Here is a 20,048-nt window from a genome sequence, read left to right on the forward strand (position 1 = left end):
GGGGCCACTGTCCCACCCCTCAGTCCCCACAGGTCTTGGAGACTCCCCTGTGTCGCTGCAGGGTGGAGGTCTTGGTGACACAGCAGAGAAATGGACACCACCCCTCTGTAGACCAACCAAACGTTCCTTGGACCTTCCATGGATCAACCCAACCCTCCTGAGACCTTCAGGAGAAGGTGGCACTCTTGGGTCTGGGTCAACTGGAGACATCCTGGGGGGTCTACAGCTCAGCAAGAGTTCATCACCCCAATCCAACCAGACCAACTCAACCTCCTCCAACCACACCCAACCCTCCTTGGACCTTCATTAGACAAACCCAACCTCCTCCAGACCAACCCAACCCTCCTGAGACCTTCAGGAGAAGGTGTCACTGTCTGGTCTGGGTCAGCTGGAGACATCCTGGGCGTCTCCAGCTCAGCAAGAGTTGGTCTTCATCATCCCAATCCAACCAGACCTTCCATGGACCAACCAAACCCTCCTTGGACCTTCATTAGACCAACCCAACCTCCTCCAGACCAACCCAACCTTTCTCACCTGGTAGCTGAACTACCAGACCTTCAGAGAAGGTGGCACTCTTGGGTCTGGGTCAGCTGGAGATATCTTGGGGGTCTACAGCTCAGTGAGAGTTGGTCTTCATCACCCCAATCCAACCAGATCTTCCATGGACCGAGTCAACCTCCTCCAACCACACCCAACCCTCCTTGGACCTTCATTAGACCAACCCAACCTCCTCCAGACCAACCCAACCTTTCTCAGACCTTCAGGAGAAGGTGTCACTCTCTGGTCTGGGTCAGCTGGAGACATCCTGGGGGTCTCCAACTCAGCAAGAGTTGGTCTTCATCACCCCAATCCAACCAGACCAACTCAATCTCCTCCAACCACACCCAACCCTCCTTGGACCTTCTTTAGACCAACCCAACCTCCTCCAGACCAACCCTTCAGGAGGAGGAGGGGATGTTGGGTCTGCACCACCCTGAGCCACCTTGAGCTCCCCAACCAAGCAACCAGAGCTTTCTCCTGGGCTGGAGCAGCCCTGGATGGAGGTGGCCCCTCTCCTGGCAGGCAGGTGAGGTCTCACCTGCGAGTGGAGGAGCTGGACCCTCTCGCTGGCCTCGATCAGCTCCTGCTCAGCCAATTTCCGGGCCCTCTCGGTCTGTTCCACCAGGCCCCGGAGCTCCTCCAGCTCGGACTGCAGCAGGGTGTTCCTGCGCTCCACCATGGCCACGTTCTCCTTCAGGTCCTCCCCGACCCTTGCCGCATCATCCAGCTGCAGCTGTGTGTCCTGGGGGTGGTGGGAAAGGTGGTGGGTCCACCCACCCATGGCATGGTGGGAAGGGGTGGTGGGTCCACCTGGCCATGGGGTGGTGGGAAGGGGTGGTGGGTCCACCTGGCCATGGGGTGGTGGGAAAGGGGTGGTGGGTCCACCCGGCCATGGGGTGGTGGGAAGGGGTGGTGGGTCCACCTGGCCATGGTGTGGTGGGTCCACCTGGCCATGGGGTGGTGGGAAGGGGTGGTGGGTTCCCCTGCCCATGGGTTGTGGTGGGAAAGGGGTGGTGGGTCCACCCGGCCATGGCACGGTGGGAAGGGGTGGTGGGTCCACCTGGCCATGGGGTGGTGGGAAGGGGTGGTGGGTCCACCCGGCCATGGGGTGGTGGGAAAGGGGTGGTGGGTCCACCCGCCCATGGCCAGGTGGGTCCATCAAACCACACCTGTTGGGTAGCAGGACCTCCAACACCCCAAGGCCCCCATGGACAGGTACCTTCAGGTCCACCATGTCCCCATGGACAGGTACCTTCAGGAACCTCCTGCACCTCCATGTCTTCATGGGACCTTCAGGCATCTCCCACCCCTCTATGCCACATGGACAGGTACCTTCAGGTAGCCCTGCAGAGCCTTGACCTGCTTCTGGGCCTCGTTGGCGCCGCGGTTGGCGTGGCTGAGCTGGATCTCCATCTCGTTGAGGTCGCCCTCCATCTTCTTCTTCAGCCTCAGGGCCTCGTTGCGGCTCCGGGTCTCGGCGTCCAGCGAGGTCTGGAGCGACTCCACCACGCGCAGGTGGTTGCGCTTCACCTGCTCCATCTCCTCCTCCTTCTCGCCCAGCTTCCGCTCGTACTCCGCCTTCACCTGGTTGAACTCCAGCTGCGCCCTCAGGATCTTCCCCTCCTCGTGCTCCAGGGAGGCCTGCGGAGGACAGAGAGGACCTTGAGCACCACGGAGCGTGGACGTCCCACCAGGAGAACGCAGGGATCGGGTGGGACGGGGCTCGATCCACCTCAGCCTCTTCCAGAGCAGCCTGCAGCTCCAGCTTCTCGGCGTCCAGCTGTTTCCGGACCTTCTCCAGCTCGTGGATGGATTTGTTGCCAGCGCCGAGCTGCTCCGTGAGGTCCGAGATCTCCTCTGCCCAGGTGAGACCCCGTCAGACCCCGTGGGAATGGGTGGGGAACGCCCCGGTGGGCGGAGGGACTTGTGGTGTCACCTTGGAGATTCTTGTTCTCCCTCTTGAAGGTCTCCAGGTGCTCCAGGGACTCCTCGTAGATGTTCCTCAGCTTGAAGAGGTCAGTGCTGAGGGCCCTGGCCTCCTTCTGGGATGCCTCCAGCTCCGTCTGCGACTCCTCGAACTTCTGCTTCCACTCGGCCAACACCTGGGGACAGCCAGGTGTCACCCCGCACCCACCTGGCCCCACCCAGCCACCTCCAACCTGCCACACCTGCCCACCTTGTCGAAGTTCCTCTGCTTCTTGTCCAGGGCAGCTGCGGCCGCGTTTGACCGCTCCACGTCGGCCATCAGGTCCTCGATCTCGTTCTGCAGCCGGTGCTTGGTCTTCTCCAGCGAGGAGCATTTGGCGTTGACGGCCTCCACGGCCTCCTCGGCCTCCTGCAGCCGCTGCGCCAGCTTCTTCCTGCCCCAGGGACCACCTGGCGTCACCCGTGGGCCAGGTGGGGCCACTCGAACCTTCTCCCACCTGGCTGAGGTTCTTCTCTGCATCTCCTCTACCATCGCCAGGGCACTCTACCTCCTCCAGGACCTCCTCCAGGACCTTCTCCTGTGGGTGGTCTCCACCCTGACCCCACAGGAGCTCCACCCATGAGATGACTTAACCTCTAAAACCTTCTCCAGAACTTTTTTTGGTGGTTTTCACCTCCCCAACCCCACAGAATCCTCATCTACGGAGCAAGATGCACATGGCCTCCTCCTCCTCCTCCAGAACCTTCTCCAGTAGATGGTCTCCACCCCTCTGACAGGAGCTCCACCCATGAGGAGATGACTTAACCTCTAAAACCTCCAAAACCTTCTCCAGTGGATGGCTTCCACCCCTGACCCCACAGAAGCTCCACCCACGGGGTGATGACTCCTCCAAACCTTCTCCAGAACATTCTCCCAAGGATGTGGAGATCACCCCTCTGACAGAAGCTCCACCCACGGGGCGATTACTCCTCCAAACCTTCTCCAGAACATTCTCCCAAGGGTGATCTCCACCCCGGACCCCACAGAAGCTCCACCCATGGGGTGATGTCTCCTCCAAACCTTCTCCAGAACATTCTCCCAAGGGTGATCTCCACCCCAGACCCCACAGAAGCTCCACCCATGGGGTGATGTCTCCTCCAAACCTTCTCCAGAACATTCTCCTAAGGGTGATCTCCACCCCTGACCTGACAGAAGCTCCACCCATGGGGCGATGACTCCTCCAAACCTTCTCCAGAACATTCTCCCAAGGGTGATCTCCACCCGTCTGACAGAAGCTCCACCCATGGGGTGATGTGACTCCTCCAAACCTTCTCCAGAACATTCTCCTAAGGGTGATCTCCACCCCCTGACCCTGCAGAAGCTCCACCCATGGGACAATGACTCCTCCAAACCTTCTCCAGAACATTCTCCCAAGGGTGATCTCCACCCCAGACCCCACAGAAGCTCCACCCATGGGACAATGACTCACTTAGACTCTCAAACCTTCTCCAGAAAACATTCTCCAAGGGTGATCTCCAACACCGGACCCCACAGAAGCTCCACCCACGGGGCGATGACTCCTCCAAACCTTCTCCAGAACATTCTCCCAAGGGTGATCTCCACCCCGACCCCGCAGAAGCTCCATCCATGGGACAATGACTCCTCCAAACCTTCTCCAGAACATTCTCCCAAGGGTGATCTCCACCCCAGACCCCACAGAAGCTCCACCCATGGGGCGATGACTCCTCCAAACCTTCTCCAGAACATTCTCCCAAGGGTGATCTCCACCCGTCTGACAGAAGCTCCACCCACAGGGTGATGGTGACTCCTCCAAACCTTCTCCAGAACATTCTCCCAAGGGTGATCTCCACACCGGACCCACAGAAGCTCCACCCCGGGCGATATGACTCTCAAACCTTCTCCAGAAAATTCTCCCAAGGGTGATCTCCACCCCCTGACCCCACAGAAGCTCCATCCATGGGACAATGACTCCTCCAAACCTTCTCCAGAACATTCTCCCAAGGCTGATCTCCACCCCCTGACCCCACAGAAGCTTCACCCATGATGACTCACTTGGCCTCCTCCAGCTCCTCGGTGCGTTGGATGGCGTCTGTCTCATACTTGGTCCTCCACTGGGCCACCTCGGAGTTGGCCTTGGAGAGCGCCCGCTGGAGCTCGGCCTTGGCCTCGGTCTCCTCCTCGTACTGCTCCCGCAGCAGGTCCCCGTCGTGCCGGGCTGACTGCAGCGCGTGCGCCAGCGCGTTCTTGGCCTGGTGAGGAGAGGGTGGCACCATCGGGTCCAGGTCACCTGGAGTCCTCTTGGGTGTCTCCGGCTCAGCAAGAGCTGGTCTTCATCACCACAACCCAACCAGATCTTCTGTAGACCAAGCCAACCTTCTCTGGACCAACCCAACTCTTCTTGGACCTTATTTAGACCAACCCAATCCTCCTTGGACCTTCCATAGACCAACCCAAGCTCTCCCAGACCAACCCAACCTTCTCCAGACCAACCCAATCCTCCTTGGACCTTCCATAGACCAACCCAAGCTCTCCCAGACCAACCCAACCTTCTCCAGACCAACCCAATTCTCCTTGGACCTTCCATAGACCAACCCAAGCTCTCCCAGATCAACCCAACCTTCTCCAGACCAACCCAACCCTACTTGGACCTTCCATAGGCCACCAGCTCACCCAACAACCAACTCTTTAGACCAACCCAATCCTCCTTGGACCTTCCATAGGCCAACCCAAGCTCTCCCAGATCAACCCAACCTTCCCTACACCTTCAGGAGAAGGTGGGACCGTTGGATCCAGGTCAGCTTGAGCTTCTTGGGGTCTCCAGCTCAGCAGGAGCTGGTCTTCGTCACCCCAACCCAACCAGACCTTCCACAGACCAACCCAACCCATCTTTAGATCAATTTAGACCAACCCAATCATTCTTGGACCTTCCATAGACCAACCCAAGCTCTTCCAGACCAACCCAACCTTCCCTACACCTTCAGGAGAAGGTGGGACCATTGGATCCAGGTCATCTTGAGCTTCTTGGGGTCTCCAGCTCAGCAGGAGGTGGACTTCATCACCCCAACCCAACCAGACCTTCTGTAGACCAACCCAACCCTCCCTGGACCTTCTACAGTGGAACCCCCTGTAGATGGAACCCCCTTAGATGGAACCACTGCAGATGGACCCACCTAAAGAAAAAAAAAGACCATCCCCCCCCCCCCCCCCCCCCCCTCCCCCCCCCCACCTCCCCCCCTCCCTCCCACTACCCCCCCCCCTAACTAAAAATCGGCCTAAGCAGAAAAGCGAACAAAAAAAACTCACCTAAAAATTCCTAATAAAACAGACGACGAGGAAAAAAAAGAAGGTAAGGAAAAAACCGGAAAACAGAGAAATCCTACAAAAGACAAAGAAAGGAAACTAAAGAAAAAAGGGAAAGACACAAGGAAGTACAAGAAAAACAGCAACCTACTGAAAGAAGCAAACACGGGTAAGGAAAACAACAGAACCAGAAAAGAAGCCTAAATGTTAAGGAACCAACGAAACAATACAACAAAGTAAAGAAAAGAAAAAATAACTAAAAGGGCTAAAATCTAAGGTAACGAAGAGAATAAGGGAGCCTGCTTGTGTAGCGCAAAGGATCCAAAAAACAAAAGGGAAGGCGGCGCTAAGTCGAGGCACCAACACCTACCTACCCACCTAAAATAGACAACAAAATAATAAAAATAAAAAAAAAAAAAAAACACATGAACAGCTCCCCACCGGACTGAATCAGTGACCATGAGGGTGAAGGACACCTGTGACCCACCTGGACCCCCCCCTCAGGTCTTCTCACCCCCACCAGACCCGACCTTCATCTCCTCCTCCAGCTGTCTCCTCAGGTCCTCCAGCTGCTGGGTGTAGGACACCTTCCCGCGGGTCAGCTGGGACACCAGCGCCTCCTTCTCCTCCAGCTGCCGCGACAGCTCACCTGCATGGGTGGGTGGGGCTTCAGGTGTGGGGTGGGGGTGGGGCGGGGGTGGGGGATGGGGGTGCAGCTGTGGGGGGCGGGGGTAGGACCGCCCTGGGTCAGCTCCCACCATTCTCCGTCTGCAGCTTGGCCCGTTGGGTGTTGGCGTCGTTGAGGACGCGTTGGGTCTCCTCCAGCTTTGCCAAGTGCTCGGCAGCCTGGTCCTCCATGGAACGCGACACCTTCTCCATGGCCACCTGCAGGGAGGGGCCAGAGGTTGGGGTGGGGCTGGAGGGTGAGGGGAGTGGACACGCCCCATGGCTGGAGGTGTCCAAGGCCAGGATGGACAGGGCGTGGAGACACCTGGTCTGGTGGAAGGTGTCCCTGGGGGGGATCCACCCAACCCTGCACTCAACCCATCCCAACCACGGGGAGAGTCTTCATTTCAACCCAGCTCAGGTCAACTCAGCCATGTGGACACTCTCCAGCTCAACCAGCTGGAGGTTCTTCAAAGAACTCAACCCAACAAGGTGGACACTCAACCCAACTCAACCAGCTGGAGACTCTCCAGCCCAAACAGCTTCAAAGCAACTCAACCCAACAAGGTGGACACTCAACCCAACTCAACCAGTTGGAGACTCTCCAGCCCAACCAGCTGGAGGTTCTTCAAAGAACTCAACCCAGCAAGGTGGACACTCAACCCAACTCAACCAGTTGGAGACTCTCCAGCCCAAACAGCTTCAAAGCAACTCAACCCAACAAGGTGGACACTCAACCCAACTCAACCAGTTGGAGATTCTCCAGCCCAACCAGCTGAAGGTTCTTCAAAGAAACTCAACCCAACAAGGTGGACGCTCAACCCAACTCAACCAGCTGGAGACTCTTCAGCCCAACTTAACCCAACCCAGCCTGGTCTAGTGGAAGCTGTCCCTCTCCAAGGGTTGATGGAACTGGATGATCCCAGGGGTCCTGTCCCACACAAACCATCCCACAATTCCCTGCTGCCCATCTCAACCTCCTCCTACCTTAGACTTGATCAGCTGCTCCACGTTGGCGCTGAGGTCATCCAGCTCCAGCTTGAGCTCGCTCTTCTCCTTCTCCAGCTTCTGCTTGACGCGCTGGAGGTTGTCCAGCTGCTCGCCCAGCTCGGCCACGCTGTCGGCGTGTTTCTTCCTCAGCGCGGCCGCCGTGGCCTCGTGCTGCAGCGTGGCCTCCTCCAGGTCCCGCCGCAGCTTCTGGAACTCCGCCTCCCGCTTCTTGTTGAGCTCCAGCTGCGCCGAGGTGGCACCGCCGGCCTCCTCCAGCCGCTCGCTGAGCTCCTCCAGCTCCCGCGACAGCTCCGAGCGCTGCTTCTCCACCTTGGCACGGCCAGTCCGCTCCGCCTCCAGCTCCTCCTCCAGCTCTTCGATCCGGGCCTGTGCGCCAAGAGGGTGCTGGGTTGGGGTCCACCCGACCCCTCCGCTCAACCCAACCCAAGCAGCTTTGGGACACTTGAATCCAACTCAACTGGACCCCACCCAAGCAGCTGGAGACCACACAGGTCAACCCAACCAGTTGGAGACTCAACCCAGCCCAACCGGCTGGAGGTTCTTCAACCCCACCAAAACCGACCCAGCTAAGTGGAGCCTCTTCTACTCAGCCCAACCACCTTGAGACTCTCCAACTCAACCGTCATGTTGCTCTTCAACCCAACCAACCACCTGGAGGTGCTCCAGTCCAACCCAACGAGACACAGACCCAGCTTCCCCCCCCCCCACCTGTAGCTCCTTCAGCTTCTTCTGGAGCTGCAGAGCCAGCGCCTGCTCGTCCTCGATCCTGCTGTTCTGCTGGTGCATCTCAAACTCCTTCCTGTGGAAGAAGCGGGGGCAGGTGAGGCCTCACCTGTGACCCTCAACTGGACCTCACATGGCAGGGGGATCCAGCCTCACTTCTTGAGCTTCTCCTCCAGCTGCTGCTTGTCATTCTCCAGATCCATGATGTTCTCCTGGGTCAGCTTCAGGTCACCTTCCAGCTTCCTCTTGGCCCGTTCCAGGTCCATCCGGATCTTCTTCTCCTGCTCCAGGGAGCCTTCGAGCTGTGCAGGAGCACAGAAACGGGGAGAAACCTCAAGTTCTGCTCATCTTTGCCCCAGAAGTTCCTCAGCAGGGCCTGGGGTGGGACCAGCCACACTCACGTCGTCCACTTGCTGTTCCAGCTTGACTTTGCCCTTAGTCAAGGTGTTGACCTTGTCTTCCTCGGCCTGCAGGTCGTCCAGCGTCTGCTGGTGGGACTCCTGCAGAGCCTTCTTCTCCTTGGTCAGCTTGGCGATGGTCTCGTCCAGCCCCGCCATCTCCTCTGTCAGGTTCTTGACCTGTGGGAGAAGTGTGCGTCCTCCAGCTCAGTGCCGGGGTGGGGCAGAGCCAGGGGAGGTTGATGTTCACCTCATCCAAAGAGGTTTGTTCAACGCAGGAGAGCCCAAAGGACTTTGGGTCCTCTCAATGAGCCCAACCCAACCAACATTGGATCTTCCCAACCTGCCTTGGGTCTCCTCAACCCAAGCCAACAGATCCCACCCAGCCTTGGGTGTCCTCAACTCAAACCAATACCTCATGTCCTCTCAACCCACCTCAACCATCCTTGATCATCTCAACCCAACCCAACCCAGCCCGTTTTATGTCTCACCAACCCAACCCAACCAGCTTTGAGTCTCCTCAACCCAACTGAACAAGGCTGAGCAGACTCAAGTCTCCTCACCTCGAGGCCAAGGCCTCTCCCATCCTCACCTTGTTCTCAGTCGCGTGTTTCTCCTTCTCCACCTTGGCCAGGGTCAGCTCCAGGTCATCAATGTCCTTCTTCAGCTCCGAGCATTCGTCCTCCAGCTTCCTCTTCTTGGCTGTCAGCTCGGCGTTCATCTCCTCCTCATCCTCCAGCCGCTCCGTCAGCTCCTTCACCTTGGCCTCCAGCTGGATCTTGTTCTTGATCAGCTGGTCACAGCGCTCCTCGGCGTCGTTCAGGTTGTCCTGCTCCTGTTGGGGCAGAGGTGGCAAGTGAAGCAGGATTGCCCGGGGGTGCTGGGGGTGGTGGTCACACCTGTGATGTGGTTTTGGGGTGATCTGACTCACAGCCTGCACTTGGAGCTGGAGGTCGTTCTTCTCCTGCAGCATGGAGACCATCTTCTCCTCCAGCTCCTTCCGCCGCGACTCCGACTTCTCCAGGGCGTCCTTCAGCCGCCCGTACTCCTCCTTCATGTTCTGCTCCAGGAGACCCCAACCGGGTCAAAGACCCTCATCCAACACGCCCCAGACCATCCTGGTGGTGGTGGTCCCACCCTGCCCTTCCCACCTGCATCTCCTTCTCGGTCTCCGCGCTCTTCAGCAAGGGTTTGATCTTGAAGTAGAGCTTCATCCACGGCCAGTTCTTCACTCCCATGAAGGCCCGGAGGTTCCACTGGATCACCAGCAGCGCGTCCCTATGAGGAGGAGGAGGAAGAGGAGGACACAGGTGCCACCACGTGCCCAGCCAGGTGACCAGGTGAGCAGAAGGCCCACCCCCGTCTCACCGGCGCTCCACGATCTTCTTGAACTCGATGCGCATGAGCTGCCCCCGCGCCCGCGCCTGGATGCGGGTGATGATGCGGGACAGGCGCTCGTCACGCATCTCCTCCAGCTGGCCCAGGAGCCCTGCCTTGAAGAAGACCTGAGGGGAGGGAGGAGGTGGGGAGAAGGTGGTGGGACCACGAGGTCTGTGTCAACCTTGGATGGTGGCACCACAGGGAACAGAGAGCACGGGATGTCCCCACGGTGTGTCCAAAGGGGTTGGGATGTGTAAGGATAGGGTGGTGTCTGGGTAGATGGACAGGTGGACATGTTGATGGACAGATGGACATGGGGATCACGGGACCATGAGGTCCGTGTCCACCTCAGATGGTGGCACCACAGGGAATAGAGAGCATGGGATGTCCCCACGGTGTGTCCAAAGGGGTTGGGGTGGGTGGAAGGACAGGGTGGTGTCTACGTAGATGGACACATGGACATGTTGATGGACAGATGGACACGGGGATCATGGCACCATTGCATCCATGTTCACCTGGATGATGATGATGGTGGGACCACAGGGAACAGGGACCACAGGATCTCACCCAGTGGGATCAAACTGGTTGTGGTGGGTTGAATTGTGGGGTGGTGTCTGGGTGGATGGACAGGTGGACATGTTGATGGACAGATGGACACGGGGATCACGGGACCACGAGGTCCATGTCCACCTCGGATGGTGGCACCACAAGGAACAGAGACCACAGGATCACCCCATGGTGTGTCCAAACTGGTTGTGGTGGGTGGAAGGATGGGGCAGGGGTCCAGAAGGAACAGATGGACATAAGGAGGACATGGACATGGGGACCATGGAACCATGGGTCCACAACACATGAAGAAAGGTGGGGCCACAGGGAACGGGGACCACCTGACCTCACCTTGGTGTGCCCAAACTTGTACTGGTTGTGGTCGATTTCGATGGAGCCCAGGAGCTTCTCGGCGCCCTTGCGGCTGTCGATGAACTGCCCCTCGGGGATGGCTGCGGGGTTCAGGATGCGGTACCTGGGGGCCAGAGAGGACATGACCCCCAAGCTCAGCCCCGCTGGGGTTGTTCCCCCTCCCCAAACCCACTCCGTGTCCCCACCGCTGGCGGAAGTCCCCGTAGAGGATGCGGTTGGGGAAGCCCTTGCGGCAGATGCGGATTCCCTCCAGGACCCCGTTGCAGCGGAGCTGGTGCATGACCAGGGCATTGTCCATCACACCTGGGGGGGACACAGGTGAGGGGGTCAGCCATGAGCCACGCCCACGCTCCAACCTGCCATCCCCACCCTGGGCTCACCCGGCTCCTTCCGCTCATTCGGGACGAGGCAGCGGACAAAGTGGGGGTGGGTGGTCTTGAGGTTGGCCATGAGCTTGTTGAGGTTCTCCTGGGGAGGAGAGGGGAGGGTGACCAATGAGAGAGCAGGGGAGGGGCTGGGGGTTGGTGGGACCACCCTCTACACCAGGGTTGGTTTCCCCCTGCCCCGCAGCAGATCCAGAGCGGGTCCCTCACCCGGTGCAGGGCTGAGACCGTCTGGAAGGAGGAACCTTTCTTCTTGGCTCCTTTCCCCTTCCCGCTGTCACCGCCTGCAGAGGAGAACGGTGGGATGAGGTGGGAACAAGGACAACTCCTGTGGGAGCTGTCTTCTTCACCCCTCCATCACCCACCAGAGTCTGCCCCGGCGTAGTTGGAGAAGAGGTGGGCCAAGAGCTTGAGGGCGGATTTCTGGTAGAGCCCCACCACCGTCTCGTTGAGGGGGTCCTTGTTCTTCTCCAGCCAGCCCAGGATGTTGTAGTCCACGGTGCCGGCGTAGTGGGTGAGCGAGAAGTGGGCCTCGGACTTGCCCTTGACGTTCCGTGGTTTCCCGAAGTTGGCCGACTTGCCCAGGTGGTTGTCGTAGAGTTTGGACTTGAAGGTCATGTCCGAGGCCTTGGGGAACATGCACTCCTCCTCCAGGATGGACATGATCCCCATGGGCTGTGGACAAACAGACGTTGTTGGCCGGGACGGACGCCAAGGACAACCCAAAAGGCGCTCCTGGGGCACCTGAGGGGCTCCAATGGATGGACCCTCCTCTCTCAGCCCCCTGAGCCCCTGGAGGTCCTGGGGGAGGTGGCACCTTCTCGATGAGGTCGATGCAGGCCTGCAGGTCCATGCCGAAGTCGATGAACTCCCACTCGATGCCCTCCTTCTTGTACTCCTCCTGCTCCAGCACGAACATGTGGTGGTTGAAGAACTGCTGCAGCTTCTCGTTGGTGAAGTTGATGCAGAGCTGCTCGAAGCTGTTGAACTGGGGGAGGAGAGGGAGAGGTGGGTGAAGGAGTCCATGGGGTCAACTCAACACCCAATGGAGCCAACTTAGTCAATGGGGTCAACTCAACACCCAGTGGGGCCAACTGAGTCCATGGGGTCAACTCAACACCCAGCAGGGCTGACGGAGTCCATGGGGTCAACTGAGTCCATGGGGTCAACTCAACACCCAATGGGGTCAACTCAACACCCAGTGGGGCTGACTGAGTCTGTGGGGTCAACTCAACACCCAATGGAGCCAACTGAGTCAATGAGGACAACTCAACACCCAACAGGACCAACTGAGTCCATGGGGTCAACTCAACACCCAACAGGTCCAACGAAGTTCATGGGGTCAACTCAACACCCAATGGGGCCAACGGAGTCCATGGGGTCAACTCCACATCCAATGGGGTCAACTGAGTCAATGAGGTCAACCCAACACCCAATGGGGTCAACTCAACACCCAACAGGTCCAACGGAGTCCATGGGGTCAACTCAACACCCAAGAAGGTCAACTCAATACCCAATGGGGCCAACTGAGTCCATAGGGTCAACGCAACACCCAACAGGGCCAACTGAGTCAATGGGGTCAACACTCAACAGGACCAGCTCAAGGCTCAACAGGGCCAACTGAACACCCAGCGGGGTCACAGTGATGCCCAATGGGATGGACTGGGTCAATCTGACACCCAGTGGGATGAAGACAATGTCAAATGGGATCCATGGGGTCAATTCAACATCCAGCAGGGTCAAAGTGGTGCCCAGGGGGGTCAACAGGGACAACTCAACTCCCAGCAGGGTCAGCAGAACATCCAATGAGATCAGTGGGGTCAGCCTGAGACCCAAATGGGTTCAAAACAACACCCAGTGGGGTCAAGAGGGTCAACTCAACACCTAAAGGAGTCAGTGGGATCAATGAGGTCAAACACAACACTCAATGACATCCACACAAAGACCCAAATTCCCACCCAAGGTCACCGTGAAGCTGAAGGAGACCCCCTCAACGCCCAGCTGGCTCAATGCCACCCCTGCAAGGCCCAAGGCCACCGCCCCGCCTCGAGCCTCACGTCAAAGATCTCGAAGCCCGCGATGTCCAAGACGCCGATGAAGTACTGCCGCGGCTGCTTGGTGTCCAGCGAGTTGTTGATCCTCACCACCATCCAGTTGAACATCTTCTCATAGACAGCCTTGGCCAAGGCCCCGATGGAGTAGTAGACCTGCTGGACGCTCTGCCCCTTGGTGACGTACTCGTTGCCCACCTTGACGCGTGGGTGACACAAGCCCTTGAGCAGGTCGGCCGAGTTCAGTCCCATCAGGTAGGCGGACTTGTCGGCATCTGCGGAGCGGGAGACACCTGGTCAGGTGCCACCACACCTGGCGACCCCGCCCTGACCCGTCACCCCCTCGCCCCGACCCGCCTTCGGTGCCGTCCGGCTCCGCCTGCTCCTCCCTCTGCTTCTGCTTGAACTTCATGTTGCCGAAGTGCATGATGGCCCCCGTCAGCTTGTAGACGCCGGCCTTCTCCTCGGCCGTGAAGCCCAGGACGTCAAAGGCGCTCTGGGAGGGGTGGAGAGGGTGGGGGAGGGGCCAGGTGAGGGCACAGCCTCTGCTGGTCACCACCTGTGATGGTCACCGCCTGTGATGGTCACCACCTGAGGGTACCTCCCACTGTCCTTCCCACTCGTTAGCCTGACCAGCCAATGAGGAGGTGTCTAGCCATGGGCTTGTCCACTTGAAAGACTTGTTCATCCATCCATGGGTTCATTTGTCCAGCTCAGGACTCATTCATCCTGGATCCATCCATCTGTGGACTCATCCATCCACAGAGCCATCCATTCTTTTGAGGACTCATCCATCCATACATCCATCCATCCATCCATCCATCCATCCATCCATCCATCCATCCATCCATCCATCCATCCGTCCGTCCATCCGTCCGTCCATCCGTCCATTTCAGAACTTCATCCATCCAACCTTGGACTCATCCATCCATGGTCTCATCCATCCATCCATCCATTTCAGGACTGCATCCATGCAACTTTGGACCCATCCACCCATCCATGGATTCACCTGTTCATGGATTCTTCCATCAATCCACTTGAGAACTTAATCCACTGATCCATGGACTCATCCATCAATTTATAGTCACAGATCCATCTGAGGACCCATCCCTCCTTCCCTCCTTCCCTCCTTCTAAGGACTTATTGATCCATGGAAGCATCCATCCATCCATGGACTCATCCACCCATTTGAGGACCTCTATATCCACAGCTCCATCCATCCATCCATCTCCATACCTCCACCTCTCCACCCATCCAGCCATCTTCATACCTCCATTCATCCATCCATGGATTCATCCACCCATTTGAGGAGCTCTATACCCACGGATCCATCCATCCATGGACTCATCCACCCATTTGAGGACATTTATATTCACGGATCCATTGGAGGATCCATCCATCCCTCCCTCCTTCTAAGGACTCTTAGGACATCATTCCATAGATGGAAGCTCTGTCCATCCATCTATGGACTCATCCACCCATCTCTCCATCCATCCATCCATCCATGAATTCATCCACCCATTTGAAGAGCTCTGTATTCACAGATCCATCCATCCATCCATCCATCCATCCATCCATCTCTCTCTCCATATCTCTCTCTCTCCATATCTCCATCCATCCAAGGACTCATCCACCCATTTGAGAACCTCTATATTCACAGATCCATCCATCCATGCATCCATCCATGGACTCATCCATCTATCTCTCCATACCTTCATCCGTGGACTCATCCAGCCATTTGAGGACCTCTATATCCATGGATCCATCCATCCATCTCTCAATCCATCCATCCACCCATCCATCCATCCTCCATCCATCCACCAATCCATCCATCTCTTCACATCTCCATCCATCCATTGACTCATCCATCCATCTCTCCACCTCTCCATGCATCCATCCATGGACTCATCCACCCATCTCTCCATATTTCCCTCCATCCATCCATCTCTTCATATCTCCATCCATCCATCCATCCATGGACTCATCCATCCATCCATCCATGGACTCATCCATCCATCCATCCATGGACTCATCCATCCATCCCTCATCCATCCATCCATGGACTCATCCATCTCTCAATCCATCATCCATCCATCCACGGACTCATCCATCCATCATCCATCCATCCATCATCCATCCATCCATCCATCCACGGACTCATCCCTCCCTCCACCCCTCCCCGCTCACGTCGGTTGCCAACAGCTCCTCGGCGTCGTCGATGGAGGCCACGGTCACCTCGCCCTGGGACACGTACCCGTAGTCGTAGGGGTTGGAGGTGACCAGCAGCATCTCTGGTGGGGGATGGAGACACCTCTGAGCATTCCCAGTGTCCTCAAACCACCCCAAATTTCGGGACGAGGGGGGAAGGAGAAGCCCCGAGGCCACGGCGGTGGCCCAGCTCACCCAGCAGCTCCGGCTTCTTGTTGGAGAGGATCTGGTAGAAGATGTGGTAGTTCCTCTCAGCCTTCAGCTGGAAGATGACCCGGGACTTCTCCAGGAGGTCTGGGAGGGTGGATGGGGAGAAGGGGGGATGAGGAGAGGGAATGGTGGGATGAGGAGATGGACAACAGGACAGGACACCGGCTCGTTGGATCAGTCAGTCAGGGAGAGGGATGGAGGGATGGACGTGTGGATGGATGGATGGATGGATGGATGATGGATGGATGGATGGATGGATGGATGGATGGATGGATGGATGGATGGATGGATGGATGGATGGATGGATGGAGGGATGGATGGATGGATGGGTGGATGGATGGATGGTGGATGGGCTGGATGGCTGATGGCTGGATGATGATGCTGGCTGGCTGGGATGGATGATGGCTGGTGGGATGGATGATGGCTGGATGGATGGACTGGATGATGATGGCTGGAGGGCTGGCTGGATGGAGGTGCTGGATGGCTGGCTTGCGGGAGGCTGGCTGGCTGGCTGGATGGCTGGACTGGCTGGATGGCTGGCTGGCTGGATGGCGGGAGGGCTGGCTGGCTGGCGGGACGGGATGGCGGGCGGGCTGCTGGCTGGCTGATGCTGGCTGGTGGCTGGAGGGCTGGATGGCTGGCTGGCTGGGTGGCGGGCTGGCGGGCTGGCTGGATGCGCTGGATGGTGGATGGCTGGATGGAGGGATGGCTGGATGGAGGGCTGGCGGCTGGATGGCTGGCGGATGGATGGGCTGGCTGACGGCTGGATGGTGGTGGATGGGTGGCTGATGGGTGGATGATGGGTGGATGATGGGTGGATGATGGATGGATGATGGATGGATGATGGATGGATGATGGATGGATGATGGATGGATGATGAATGATGGGTGGATGGATGGATGGATGATGGATGGAGGGATGGACAACTCATGGATCCACCAACCAGGAAGACAGACGGACACGTGGAGGGCAGGAGGGATGGGTGGAGACATGAGGAGCTGGAAGGATAAGGAAGCGGACAGAGGGACGAGGAGGGCTCTGGACACACAGACAGAGGCCGGGCAGTGGCCAAGCCCTGCTCCCACCACCCTGCAGCCACTCACAGGTCTCGATGTCGGCCGACGCCAACTTCCCGGTGGCCCCGAAGTGGATCCGGATGAACTTCCCCTAGAAGGGTGGTGGGGGCCATAGGTCCTGCCCCATAGAGGCCACCCCATAGACCCCTCCCCATAGGTGCTGTCCCATAGACCCCATCCCCCTTACCACTGAGATCTTCAGACCCCACCCCACAGACCCAGCCCCAGCCCTACAGACTCCACCCCACAGACCCCAACCCGTCCACCCCACCCCACAGACCCAGACCCAACCCTACAGACTCTGCCCCACAGACCCGTAACCTGTACCACTTCCACCCCATAGACCCAGCCCCTGCCCCACAGACCCTAACCTGTCCACCCCACCCCATAGACCCAGCCCCTGCCCCACAGACCCTAACCTGTCCACCCCACCCCATAGACCCAGCCCCAGCCCTATAGACCCAGCCCCACAGACTCCAACCCATACACCCCACCCCATAGACCCAGCCCCTGCCCCACAGACCCTAACCTGTCCACCCCACCCCATAGACCCAGCCCTATAGGCCTTGCCCCATAGACCCTAACCTGCACAGCCCACCCCATAGACCCAGCCTGACAGACCTTGCCCCACAGACCCCAAATTTACACCCCATAGACCCCATCCCACTGGCCACACCCCATAGACCCAGCCCCACCCCACAGATCCCAATGGACCCTGCCCCATAGATCCCAACCTACAGTCTCCTCCCCCCCCAGAGCCCACCCATGGACTCTGCCCCATTGATGTGCCCCACAGACACCGACCCCACCCCATAGGTGTGCTGCCCCCCAGACCCCACCCCAAGGCCCTGCAGACTCCTCCCCCAGACCCCACCCCACAGACCCCACCCCATTGAAGTGACCTACAGACACCAACCCCACCCCATAGACTCCGCCCCATTGATGTTCTCATTGGCCCCACCCCATCAATGTGCCCCACAGACACCAGCCCCACCCCATAGGTGTGCTGCCCCCCAGACCCCACCCCAAGGCCCAGCACACTCCTCCCTCAGGCCCCACCCCACAGACCCCACCCCAAGGCCCTATAGACTCCTCCCCCAGGCTCCACCCCATCGATATGCCCCACAGACCCCACCCCGAGGCCCTATAGACTCCTCCCCCAGGTCCCACCCCACAGACCCCACCCCACAGGCCCCGCCCCACAGGCCCCGCCCCACTCACGAATCGCGAGGAGTTGTCGTTGCGCACGGTCTTGGCGTTGCCGAAGGCCTCGAGCGCGGGGTTGGCCTGGATGATTTGATCCTCCAGGGTGCCCTGGGGTGGAGGTGACACCACGGGTGGGGACACGGCCAGGGGACCCTCCCCACCCCAGGGGGGGCGTGGCCGGGCCCCGCCCTACCTTGTTGCTATTGGCCGCCTCCTTCTTGCGGTCGCCGATGGCGGCGATGCTGGCGAAGTATTGGATGACGCGTTTGGTGTTCACCGTTTTCCCCGCCCCAGATTCGCCGCTGGGGGGGGCAAGGGGGTCACCAGGGGGTCACTGAGGGGTCATGGGGGGCACCTGGGGGCACCTGGGCCCACCCCACACCTGTGGGGCGGCGTCAGGGCGTGTGGGCACTCACGTGATGAGGATGGATTGGTTCTCGCGGTCTGTGGGAGGAGAGAGGAGTCAGGGGTGAGGAGGGGTCTGGGGGGGGTCTTCAGCTCCCTCCAGGTGAGGAGCAGGTCAGGTGGGATGAGGCTGGGGAGATGTTGAGGGTCTGGGGTTTGGGGTTCTCCAAACCCTCCCTGTGAGGAGCAGGTCAGGTGGGACAGAGTTCAGGAGAAGTTTGGGGTTTTGGGTTCTCCAACCAACCCCAGGTGAGGAGGGGGTCAGGTGAGATGAGACCAGGGAGATATTGAGGGTCTGGGGTTCTCCAAACCCTCCAGGTGAGGAGCAGGTCAGGTGGGACAGAGTTCAGGAGAAGTTTGGGGTTTTGGGGTTCTCCAACCCCCCCAGGTGAGGAGGGGGTCAGGTGGGATCAGTTCAGGAAGATATTGGGGGTCTCAGGGATCTCCACCTGCCCAGGTGAGCACCAGGTTGGGCCAAGGTGTGGTAAGTTACGAGGGTCTTGGGGGTCTCCAATCCTCCTCAGGGGGGTCCCAGGTAGGATGGGACAAGATTGGGGGTCTTGGGGTGGGGGTTGGGGTTCTCCGCCCCTTCAGGTGAGCACCAGGTCAGGCAGGACCAAGATGGGGGGAGATGGTTGAGGATCTAGGGGGGTCTTCAACCCCTCAGGTGAGGTTGGGGAGCCTTTGGAGGGGTTGGGGTTCTGCACCCTCCCAGGTGAGACAGAGGTGAGGGAGATGTTGTGGTTCCCCACCCTCCCAGGTGTGACCAAGGTGAAGATGCTGGGGTTCCCCACCCTCCCAGGTGTGACCAAGGTGAAGATGTTGTGGTTCCCCACCCTCCCAGGTGTGACCAAGGTGAGGGAGATGCTGTGGTTCCCCACCCTCCCAGGTGTGACCAAGGTGAAGATGTTGGGGTTCCCCACCCTCCCAGGTGTGACCAAGGTGAAGATGTTGTGGTTCCCCACCCTCCCAGGTGTGACCAAGGTGAGGGAGATGTTGTGGTTCCCCACCCTCCCAGGTGTGATGGCTCAAAACCCTGAGGACCCACGGGGCGCCTTGGACGCCCCCTTGCGCCCAGGTGAGCCCAGGTGTCCCCGGGCCCGTTCTGGGGTCCCACCTGTCAGCATGTACTGGTAGGCGTTGTCGGAGATGGAGAAGATGTGCGGGGGGACCTCGTTGCGCTTCTTGCCCCGGTAGGCGGCCACCACTTGGGGGTCATAGACCGGGAGCCACTTGTAGGGGTTGACGGTGACACAGAAGAGCCCCGAGTAGGTCTGGGGGGACAGACGGGGGGCTCAGGGGGTGACACACCCTGGGTGGGGGGGACAGACCCCAGCTGGGGTGTGGGAAGGGGTGCTGGGGGGTATTGGGGGGTCCAGGGTGTCAAAGATGGGACATTGGAGGGTCTGGAGGGGTCCTGGGGGTCCAAGGAGTGGATATTTGGGTCTGTCACCCCCCTCCCCTGAGAAGGTCTGGGGGGACAGACGGGGGGCTCAGGGGGTGACACCCCCGGGTGGGGTGTGGGAAGGTGCTGGGGAGGTTTGGGGGTTCCAGGGTGTCAAGGATGGGACGCTGGAGGTGTTCAGGGGTCCTGGGGGTCCAAGGAGTGGATGTTTGGGTCTGGGGGGTGTTCAGGGGTCCCGGGG

The 20,048-nt window shown here is 59.0% G+C and overlaps 1 protein-coding gene across 1 annotated transcript in view; it reads right to left on the bottom strand.

Annotated features, from left to right (window-relative positions):
- Nucleotides 1-20,048, bottom strand: part of LOC103825210 (myosin-6-like) — a 26,442-nt gene that overhangs the window by 3,248 nt on the left and 3,146 nt on the right. Inside the window, exons 4-34 of the mRNA XM_050984869.1 lie at nt 19,520-19,676; nt 18,414-18,441; nt 18,191-18,299; nt 18,013-18,105; nt 16,819-16,882; nt 15,701-15,799; nt 15,485-15,588; nt 13,655-13,793; nt 13,304-13,572; nt 12,064-12,234; nt 11,612-11,921; nt 11,457-11,530; nt 11,244-11,331; nt 11,049-11,166; nt 10,843-10,966; nt 9,934-10,070; nt 9,717-9,843; nt 9,497-9,625; nt 9,158-9,400; nt 8,569-8,745; nt 8,324-8,469; nt 8,153-8,243; nt 7,421-7,810; nt 6,526-6,652; nt 6,298-6,416; nt 4,520-4,716; nt 2,717-2,900; nt 2,477-2,642; nt 2,273-2,397; nt 1,873-2,181; nt 1,079-1,282 (exon numbers count right to left, since the gene is read on the bottom strand). Coding sequence (XP_050840826.1) covers nt 1,079-1,282; nt 1,873-2,181; nt 2,273-2,397; nt 2,477-2,642; nt 2,717-2,900; nt 4,520-4,716; nt 6,298-6,416; nt 6,526-6,652; nt 7,421-7,810; nt 8,153-8,243; nt 8,324-8,469; nt 8,569-8,745; nt 9,158-9,400; nt 9,497-9,625; nt 9,717-9,843; nt 9,934-10,070; nt 10,843-10,966; nt 11,049-11,166; nt 11,244-11,331; nt 11,457-11,530; nt 11,612-11,921; nt 12,064-12,234; nt 13,304-13,572; nt 13,655-13,793; nt 15,485-15,588; nt 15,701-15,799; nt 16,819-16,882; nt 18,013-18,105; nt 18,191-18,299; nt 18,414-18,441; nt 19,520-19,676 — 4,818 coding nt within the window. The remainder of the gene's footprint in view (nt 1-1,078; nt 1,283-1,872; nt 2,182-2,272; nt 2,398-2,476; nt 2,643-2,716; nt 2,901-4,519; nt 4,717-6,297; nt 6,417-6,525; nt 6,653-7,420; nt 7,811-8,152; nt 8,244-8,323; nt 8,470-8,568; nt 8,746-9,157; nt 9,401-9,496; nt 9,626-9,716; nt 9,844-9,933; nt 10,071-10,842; nt 10,967-11,048; nt 11,167-11,243; nt 11,332-11,456; nt 11,531-11,611; nt 11,922-12,063; nt 12,235-13,303; nt 13,573-13,654; nt 13,794-15,484; nt 15,589-15,700; nt 15,800-16,818; nt 16,883-18,012; nt 18,106-18,190; nt 18,300-18,413; nt 18,442-19,519; nt 19,677-20,048) is intronic.

The sequence above is a fragment of the Serinus canaria genome, chromosome 25 (genome assembly GCF_022539315.1).
Source record: "Serinus canaria isolate serCan28SL12 chromosome 25, serCan2020, whole genome shotgun sequence".
NCBI lineage: Eukaryota > Metazoa > Chordata > Aves > Passeriformes > Fringillidae > Serinus > Serinus canaria.